At 35.9% G+C, this 9,736-nt stretch overlaps 2 protein-coding genes across 2 annotated transcripts; one reads left to right on the forward strand and one right to left on the reverse strand.

Moving 5' to 3' along the window:
* The first annotated feature begins 1,966 nt into the window (after nt 1–1,966).
* LOC132850077 (cytochrome c oxidase assembly factor 5) lies at nt 1,967–3,263 on the forward strand. Its single transcript, XM_060876225.1, has 3 exons — nt 1,967–2,205; nt 2,707–2,790; nt 2,971–3,263. Exons 1-3 carry the CDS (start codon nt 2,104–2,106, stop codon nt 3,010–3,012), a joined length of 228 nt encoding a protein of 75 aa, XP_060732208.1. The 5' UTR covers nt 1,967–2,103; the 3' UTR covers nt 3,013–3,263.
* On the reverse strand, nt 3,235–8,344 carry si:dkey-4e7.3 (uncharacterized protein LOC402865 homolog). The gene is made up of 6 exons (XM_060876224.1): nt 8,313–8,344; nt 7,226–7,408; nt 6,816–6,995; nt 6,551–6,662; nt 6,270–6,406; nt 3,235–4,049 (listed from the first exon to the last, which is right to left on the reverse strand). Exons 2-6 carry the CDS (start codon nt 7,346–7,348, stop codon nt 3,705–3,707), a joined length of 897 nt encoding a protein of 298 aa, XP_060732207.1. The 5' UTR covers nt 7,349–7,408; nt 8,313–8,344; the 3' UTR covers nt 3,235–3,704.
* Nucleotides 8,345–9,736: the final 1,392 nt, after the last annotated feature.

Here is a 9,736-nt window from a genome sequence, read left to right on the forward strand (position 1 = left end):
GGCTGCTTATCTGTCACAGATTTTTGGAGAACTGCAATAGAACAAAGAGTAGACTTACTAAGGATAAAAAGGACTAGAATTGGAGGTTTTCTTACCCACTCTTCTGTGCTTAGCACGCTGTTCTGTACATAGTCCATATGCTACAATGACTATCAAATATTTATCATTTTTTGTCCATGTTGGTTCACTGCCATCTTGTCTGTTTTAAGAAGGGAAATACAAAAACCATAGAATTATGATGGATGGAACATTTGATAGTGTTAGTCCACTCTGTTAGTCCACTGTTGTGTATGAACTCTGGCACACTGAGGATTTAATGTAGAGAGAGTAGTAGCACAATGCTTATGTACATTTATGTGCAGTAAATTGTCACTGAAAAAGGGTTCCATCTGTTGAGCTCTATGGCTTTTGACTTTGCTGAAAATGTGCTCTCATCTCATTTGATTGTATATAACTTTGAGTTGTTGTTGTTTGAATATGATTTGAGCTGGAGAAATCCTGTCATTTACTGTTCTGCACCAATGAAATCATGTAATCTGTAAGTGTGTCAAGCATATCACCTTCACTTACAAAAGCATATCATCTGCTCGGGATAGACCGAACAAGTGAAATGTGCTGGAAATGTGTCTGTGTGTATATATTTGTTTACATGTTTGTTTTTTTTAAACATGTGATCTCGCTTGGCTCTGGAAACATAAACTCCTAAATGAGCACATGCAACAGTCTACTCAGAGAATGTGTTGTTTGAAATACTGCCCAGTTTGTGTTGTTTGAGAACGAACTAGACTAAAGGTACCATAGCATGCCATAGCAATGACATCTGACCAGACAGTTTAGGGTTACTGCTGTTTTGTCTTAATTAATGTCAGAATTCTTGTACATAGTTGCTTTTGTATAGAATGATGATTCAATTCTCAGGAGGCTGAATAAAATCCGCCACTTAGTCTAAAGTTTAAACATACCCACACTGGGTAGAAGGAAAAAAAAAATCCCCTTGTCTGGTGCATCCAAGCTTTTCATGTGCCTTCATGTGTGCATCGTTTCAAGATTTAAATGGAGATTACAGAAATAAATTAAACCTGACATAATTTAACCTTTCTCTTGTACCTTCTGTACCTCTCTGGATTAGTCCTTCTAATGAATTTTACTCATGCATGCCCATTTCAGTCCTATTTAAACTACCGAGAAAACTCAACGAATCACATCCTGTTCTTTTCCTCATTATTACAGAGTATTGCATTTCCCAACATACCATGGCGTTTACAATAGAATCTAGTTGTGAATTTGAACCCTCTTGTGGTCAGAAGTTCAATTCCTGCAATCATGTTTGGGCATTTTATTGCATGTTGGCTTCTGATGCACCATCTTAGGTCAATTTGTCATCAATTATTGTATTAATTAAAGAACACCACACATTATCCGTTTTATCCGTTTTTATTTACATAAATCACCCATCCGTCCATTTTCTGTATTACTTTCAATTCAAGTTTATTTCTATAGCACTTTTTACAAGTGACATTGTCTCAGAGCAGCTTTACAGAACATAAACATAGAACAAAAGGTTATTATAAAGAATAATATAAAGAATAATACATACAAAATTCAAGATTAATATTAGATATATTTAAATGTGGTTAACTTGAGGTCAATATGAGACAAAAAATGTTTCTCGTTTTGCCAAGAAACCGCAAAACAAATTCCATCCTTCCTCCATAAGTCAGGTCAGTGGATGAGGATGACAACAGCGCATGCGCAGTGGCTCGGTGTGGGATGACTATATATTCTACAGTGTGGGCATTAAATTCATACTACAGTACATTTGGATACATATACACAAAGAAGATCTACTTAAAACGTCTACTACTTAATTGTCAACAATTGTAGTTACAAAAGAGTCGCTATACAGAGTGACGGGTTTATTTGTTGTCTATGTGCTAAGGACCAATCAGGACCGGAAGTAGGTGACTAGCGTTCCTGCCCCGAGTGCTGCTGGGAAAACATGGCAGCGTCAATAACAGGCTCGTACACCTAGCTTTGTTAAGTTTATATTGACAGAACAACACAATTGAATGTTTAAATAAGAGTGAATGCAAAGTGAACACAATGCCCCAGTACTACGAAGATAAAGAGGAGGATGTTCGAGCTTGTGCCGGAATCAGAGAAGATTTTAAGGCCTGTCTCCTTCAGCATGACTGCGTTGTAAAGGTTGTTTAGCTTCTAGCTCACTGCTAAAAACCTCAAGCAGATAGATAGCTAGAATTAAAACCTAATTCTAACAGTATTCCAGGGTTAAAGCACTGCATATTATGCGATTTGTTCTTATTTTACGTAAATGAATGTGGTGTTAGTTTTGTTGATATTTTATTGAGACAGTAATGTATGTGTTTGTTATTATATTCAATACTAATCTTGGACTCTGTCTCACACAGTTAAGTTACATCATTTTACTTTAGTTTGTCACCTTGTTATAGAGATTCTTTTTGTTACAGGGCGGTTAGTGGCTTCTTTTGTGAGTTGATATAATCTAGAACACAAATTGAACACAAGATGTTCACAGCAATATGCTTTGATTTTATATATATATATATATATATATATATATATATATATATATATATATATATATATATATATATATAATTAATATAAAGCCCACAGGAAGTGCATAACTGTTTTTAACGCTTTATTTATTTATTTTTGCTTTAGGAAGGTAAAAAGCCCAGTGACTGTCTGAAGGAGGGACACTGCAAAGGCCTGCAGGTTTCTTTCTTTGAATGTAAACGGTCAATGGTTAGTTGCTTTTGTCTTAATTATTGCTGTTCTCAAATAACTAATTTCATGTTTTTGCCATAGTAGTTTTTTACTAGTAGTAAAATGGATCCTCTGTGTTTATTGATTGTTTTGTTTGTAATATGCATGATGTTGAAAAATAAGTTGACATTACTCTTTTTTCTTTTCTTCAATTTGTAGCTGGACACAAGATCTCGGTTTAGAGGCAGAAAAGGCTACTAATGGACCCTGATATTTTTTTTTTGACACTGATTAAATCATTGGGCTATATTTCCATTTCCAGCACTACCCAGTTACCACTTTGGTTGTTTCCTTTTTCATTTGTAAGTCTTTTTGTATAAAATCGTCAGCCAAACAAGATAAATGTACGTGTGTTGATATTCCTTGTAGTTACTCAAAGTAGCATTTACATGTTCTTACACAGATGTTGTGAAACACAATGGCTTGTTTGAAATAAACATTTTATTTGTATGTGCATGCTACAAAAATTATTGGTCTTTTAAAAGGGTGGCTTACAAAACTGTAAACACTAACATCATTACACTTCTTCATTAATAACATTACCATCACTTAAACAATACATTCTAGAACATGTGAAATTCATTTAGTTTTATTAACAGCACCAATATAATTACAGATGCAGATTTTTCATTGCTGTGGAGAGTAACGATCTATATATATATATTAAAAGAAAGTTCAGATTTTTTTAAACAATGGTTTTTGTAAAATTCTATTAAAAAATCATTTACTCAAATACTGCTGTCAGTTGTAATTAATACAAGAACATTTATTACAAGTTCTGCAATTAAGTCGCAATTTAAAAAAACAAAACAGATTAAAATACACAAACTAACAAGATCTGATTCAGCTGATTTCAGCTACACTAATTTGCTTTTATGAGCCTGATAAAATAATCATTTCAAAGCATTCGTTAGCAGCGTTTTAAACTCTTCTAAATCCATCTTCTTCATAATGTAAGCTTTATGAGTCTTCTTCAGTTCATCAATGTGATCTACCACCATCATTCCCCTGGTATGTTTACCAGTGAGCTCTACAGTTACAGCCTTATGGTCACTCTCGATGATCTTGTCATTGATGGCAGCTGCCATGGCAAACGAATCACAAGAAATAAATCCTGATTCATATACTTGCTCTTTGCAGACCCTCTCATTGTTACACAGGTCCATGCTGTGCTGGAAGATCTTCTTCATGAACCGAGCTTTAGCGGTATCCTGAGCTAGCCAAATGTCACAGAACCCCTGTAAAGGCAGTCAACACAGTGTAAAGCACTGTATAAGCAGTACATGTTCTAAACTCTTGAATGTGTCTTCATGGGAACTTAAAGCGGTGTTGTGTTGCTTTTTTAAAAGGGCTTCTCCATCCTTGGTGTTAGGGGAACAGTGTGAGGAAGAGTTCTACACAGAACCTTTAAAGGGTTCTCTCAGAAGGGCAAATTTATAACCCCTTAAGGTTTCAAGGCTTATTTTGTGTGAAGTGTGAGTAAAGGGTGCACAATACTTGTACAATAACTATTTACAATACTTTGACAAGTAAAATGCACAATGTCATTATAACCGCTTGTATAGAGAGCAGTGAAAGAGCTCTCATTAAAATATTTTTCAAGCTTTTCTGAGATCAGGGGTCTGGTCCACAAAGCGCAAAACACAATGTGTCAGGAAATTAACTGAAAATTCAGAATTGACTCAAGTCTTAGAGAATCTTGACTTCAAATTTTTAAATATATTTAACAAAATGAATAAATGTTATGTTTAATGGAACATCGGGCAAAGAAGTTCTCTTTACATAACATTACTTCAGGGTTCCCGCGGGGTCTTAAAAAGTCTTAAAAGCATTGAATTTATTAATTTGGAAATAATACCTTAAAAAGTCTTTAAAAAGTCTTGAATTTTGATGTCTGGGTCTTAAAAATTGTGCTGTATGTAACTTCTCCATATTGTAATTTTCCTCAAAAGTTTCATTTGTCAACCACGATTATTTTGATTAAATGACGTAGTATAAAAGAGTGGCGGAACCAATAATTGAGAACGCAACGCAGCCCCGGGTCACCGTACAAAATACTGCGAACACGCGATGCCTTCAGTAAAGGAAGATCACGCGCTACGACACCACAGCCATAGACTACAACACAACACAACAAGCGAAGGAGAAGCGCGAGAAATCAATGAAAATCTCAGCATTCCACAGGAAATGTTGACTGACGCACGCAGTTATATTTTTAAAGTTTGTTTTTACGTTAGCTAGCTACCAATTTCATTCTGAGGTTATGGGGAAATGTAAATTTAATGAAGCGTGGCTTTATAAAAACTCTTTTCGTCATTGGTTAAAACCAGTGGACAACAACGTTTTTGAGGCGTTTTGCACCATATGCAAAAAAAGGATTCAGCTAGGTACAATGGGAATGAATGCATTAGAGTCTCATGCCTAGTCGCCCGAGCACATAAACGCTCTCAATGGACAAAAACAAACTCCTTCCATCGCCTGCGTGTTTCAACCAACTAATTTTAGCCAGCTATCTGCTAATGTGCCTGAAGCGGCAACAGGCGCTAATGTTAGCCAGCTTGCTGCTAGCGCTGCAGACCCTCCAGCTATGGCCGCAACTAGAGTGGATCTGCGCACAGCATTTGGGTCCACACCAACTGTGTTTCTTAATTTAATGTAATTTAATTTAATTTATTGTTGAGTTCTGATTTTCGATGTTTATTGTTCAGGGGTCTCTCAGTTCCCCATATTACCAGCATGGAATAAGTAGCTAGCTCATGTTAAAAAAACAACTTAACATTGTTCGGCAAACTTTCTTGTGGCCTACTGAAATGTTTTTATTTTTCACACTGCTTGGCTTATCTTTTACCCATTCCACATTTGAAAAATAAATGAACACAAGTTCAAGGATTTTGTTTTTCTTTGCTGGTAGGGACGTGAAATAGGTATTAATTTTTTATTTAAATGGTCTTAAAAAGGTCTTAAAGACTTGAATTTAACTTGAAGAAACCTGTACGAACCCTGTTACTTACTGCCTAAATACTGACTGCGGGATAAATAAGCAATCTGACGAGAGAGAGAGGTGTGTGTGTGTGTGTTAAACCACTGAAAAGTAAAAATAAAAGCATGCTTTTTGAGTTCACAAGCCTGCCTCCAATTTCTTCTGTCTCAAACCCTCCAAACCACAAGTGTCACTAATTCTACTATGTATTTCCAGGAGTGATGTATTCAGACAGGATCAATAGGTGCAAATAAGTATTTGCACATTACATGTTAATCCAGAATGCTCCCAGTAATTAAGCTTAATTCTGAGTTCAACATTTTTCAATCCTGCTTTCTGGAACAGACCCCAGGTGTGTTTGATGAGCAGAAACAAATGTGTGCAGAACTGAGGTACTATGTGGAGAAGCTCAACTTGTCCTAAATCCTACATGGCTTTTTATTTTTTTTATTAATGTATTTTATAATGTAATATTTACCCAGGGCAAGCTGTGGTGGCAAGTGAACTCCCAGCAGGCAATGTAAGTTGGGCAGAGGTATTCATTCAATACAATATACGCTGCTTCAGGGTCTGCTGTAAAGTTGAATTCTCCACATGCAGTAGTGTTCCCCCTAGCTAAATACACATGGTTATAATGGTTAATGTTTACAGTGAAAACTGTTAGCCATCAACCAACACAATAGAGGCCGCTAAGCAGAAAATGGTAATGATTCAAGTGAGTCAAGTTAGCAGTGTCTTTTCACAGGACAAAGTACTCACAATCTGTGTTGCCTCCCATGATGTACAGGCCTTTTAGCTTCTCCGGCAACATAGGATCCAACTTTACTGCTAGTGCTAGGTTTGTCAAAGGAGCTGTAGCCACTAAAGATACCTGAAAGATTACACAATTATTTCACAAGAATTGCAGCCCTGAGCAAAATTCTAAATGAAAATCAAGTATAAGGCAGATCTCATTGCAGACCAAATTTTAAAATCATCTGGAATAATTCTGCTCAGACTACATAATGTGTAGTGATAAGTATACCTCTCCTGGATGCTCGTTAACGATGCGGATGATGGCTGAAACGGCCCCCTCCTTTTGTACTAGTTCCAGACCAGGAGCGTTTGGGTCTGGAGCATCACCAAGCCCATCATGTCCATGAAACAGAGAAGCATTTATAGCATCCCCAAGAATTGGCTTTGATGCCCCTCTGAATACAGGAATCTAAAACATATATCCAAACCTGTGTCTGTTGATTAAGAACCATGAACTAAAGCTAAAAATGTAATAACCTGCCACACGACTATGCTCAAATTCAGGATATTAATCATATTTCTCAGCTAGCAAATCATACAAATTTGTATAAATTAAGCTTTCAGAAAACTGGAAATCATAATGCCTAATAAAACTCAAAAATATGCAGTGCACAAGATTCAAACAACTCCACATCTTACCTCCATCCGGTCACAAGCTTGTAGGACTCGCAGGACGTTTTTGCACACATTCTCTATGGAGGAGTTGCCATGAACGCAGGTGATACCCAGGATCTGCACATTCGGCACAGCCAGAGCCATCATGATAGCCTGAGCATCGTCCACTCCACAGTCTTCACAGAAACTTCTTTTCCATGGTGTTTCCTGATTGTTGACATAAACCATTAACAGCCAAGTCAACATCAATTTACAAAGAAAAGAAGTTGCAATTTTGCAATCACACTGAACAGCATACATTTTTGATAAGATGTTTGCTTCATGACAGCTTTGTTAACTACATTATTATTACACATCACTTTTAGGACTACAGTTGTACCTACTCATTCAGGTATAATCGAGATATAAATTGTGTGGTAGCAGCACAATACATATCAGTATGCAGAAAAAGGCCAAAAGCTTCGCTTAACATTCACATCAACCAAAAGTAAGGGAAAAACATGATTTCAGTGATCTATTGCTGGTCACCAGGGCTGCTTCTAGACAGGTTCTAGGCTGCCTTCTCTCCTTTCAGAATAAATAAATAGCACTTGAACATATAGAATTTCTAACCTTTTTAATATTTATTCAAAACCTTTAAATCTTCAGTACTTTAAATTAGACTTCAAATAAAGTCAACATTGAATTTATTTTAATTAAAGGTCATCTGGAATAGTTCTTCTTCTTTTTCTCTTTCTTCTTCCTCCTCTTCTTTTTCTTCCTCATCTTCCTCTTCTTTTTCTTCCTCTTCTTCTCAATCTTTTTCTTCTTCTTCCTCTTCTTCTTCCTCCTTTGAACTTTTCTGCATTCTTTTAAGCAAGTATACAAAGTCTTTCCTGATTCATTGTGGATCTCAGGTCATTTTTACAAGCTTCTCTCACACTTCTCTCTGTAGCTGCTACATTTACAGGTAACTACATTGTGAGAAAGTGTACAGTTTAAATCAGCACCACACCGTTCACATGAACTATTAGTTACTTTAATTGTCCAGCGCCTACAATTATTAGTTCAGTCTTATTACCAAACATTTAATAGAGTTTTTTTTTGCGACAGAATATAAAACACTACTCACTCGATGTAGTTGTCTCCAAGTAGTAGCTCTAATCCCGCCTATGTTGAATCTCTTTCGTAACGTCCGGTACCATTTCCGGTAAAGATATTTGCACGCCACCGTTAACGACACAATGACCTTATAATATTTTATTATAAATTATAATCGAAATATTTGCAACTATATGTATGACGATGTGTATGTTTACTGCTTTTTTTTAAATTGTTATAAAAAATGTAGTTTGATTATTTAAAAAAATATATTATTTTATTTAATAATAAACAAACACATTAAAATTAAACAAAATAAAATTCATTCATTTTGTTTCATTTAGTTCGAATAAAATGACAAAGCAGATGTTTTTAGATTTTTTATAGAAATGTATTTATCTTTTTAATTTTTTTTTTCATTTTATTTATTTATTTTTTTATTTTTTGGTGACAATTTAATTATGATATTAATTAATATCATAATATCAATATTATGATATTATTTAGTTAATATCATCATATTACCAAGCCCTACTATATATAATGATACAGTATGTATGATATGTTTGCTTAGTGGTTAGTACATTTGTCTCACACCTCCAGGGTTGGGAGGTTTGGGGTTTGATGTGTGAACTGTGTGCACAAGTTTTACATGTTTCCCAGGGGTCCTCCTGAGTCCTCCCCAGACATACATTTTCTTTAAAAATAATACACTGATTGATTGGCATCTTTAAATTGTCTGTACTGTGTGAATGAGTGTGTAAGTTTGTGTAACTTTACCATGTGGTGAGTTGGCACCCCATTCAAAGTGTTCCCCAAGTTAATTTTGAATGGCCCCCAGCTCCCTGTGACACTGTGTAGGATAAGCATTTAACAAATGATGGGATGAAAGACTCTTGTCTGTTCTGGCACCAAGGTGGTGGAATGAACTTCCCCTAGAGCTCCGGACAGCTGAGTCACTGGCTATCTTCAAATGATGGTTAAAGACCTACTTATTCATGAAACACTTCAACTAGCACTTCCTTCCTTGTTTGGTGCATATATGTTTATAAAAAAGAAACAAATAAAAAAAACCTTTGAACAGTGATTTATGGTATCTTCATGGTATCTTAAGTCTGTAACCTAGTGAACCAGAGTTAATGTATCCAATAATAGAGACTTAAGCACTTCTGTATTTGTTCTGCCAAATGCTGTAAATGTAAATATATGAATGTTGCAATTCTTATTCTATTACTACAGTGATACCTCGAGATACAAGTGCTTTGACATACGAATTTTTTGATATACGAGCTGTGATTCGACCAAATTTTTGGCTTGAGATACGAGCAAATTTTTGAGATACGAGCATCCGAGCCGCCGCCGCCGAAACAAAGATCCCCAACAACCACGTGTGCTCTGTTTCCCCGCCTCAGCTTCCCGCGTCTCACTCGGTTAAAGCCGCCTTTCCACTGCACA

This window comes from Tachysurus vachellii, chromosome 8, assembly GCF_030014155.1.
Source record: "Tachysurus vachellii isolate PV-2020 chromosome 8, HZAU_Pvac_v1, whole genome shotgun sequence".
Classification (NCBI taxonomy): Eukaryota; Metazoa; Chordata; class Actinopteri; order Siluriformes; family Bagridae; genus Tachysurus; species Tachysurus vachellii.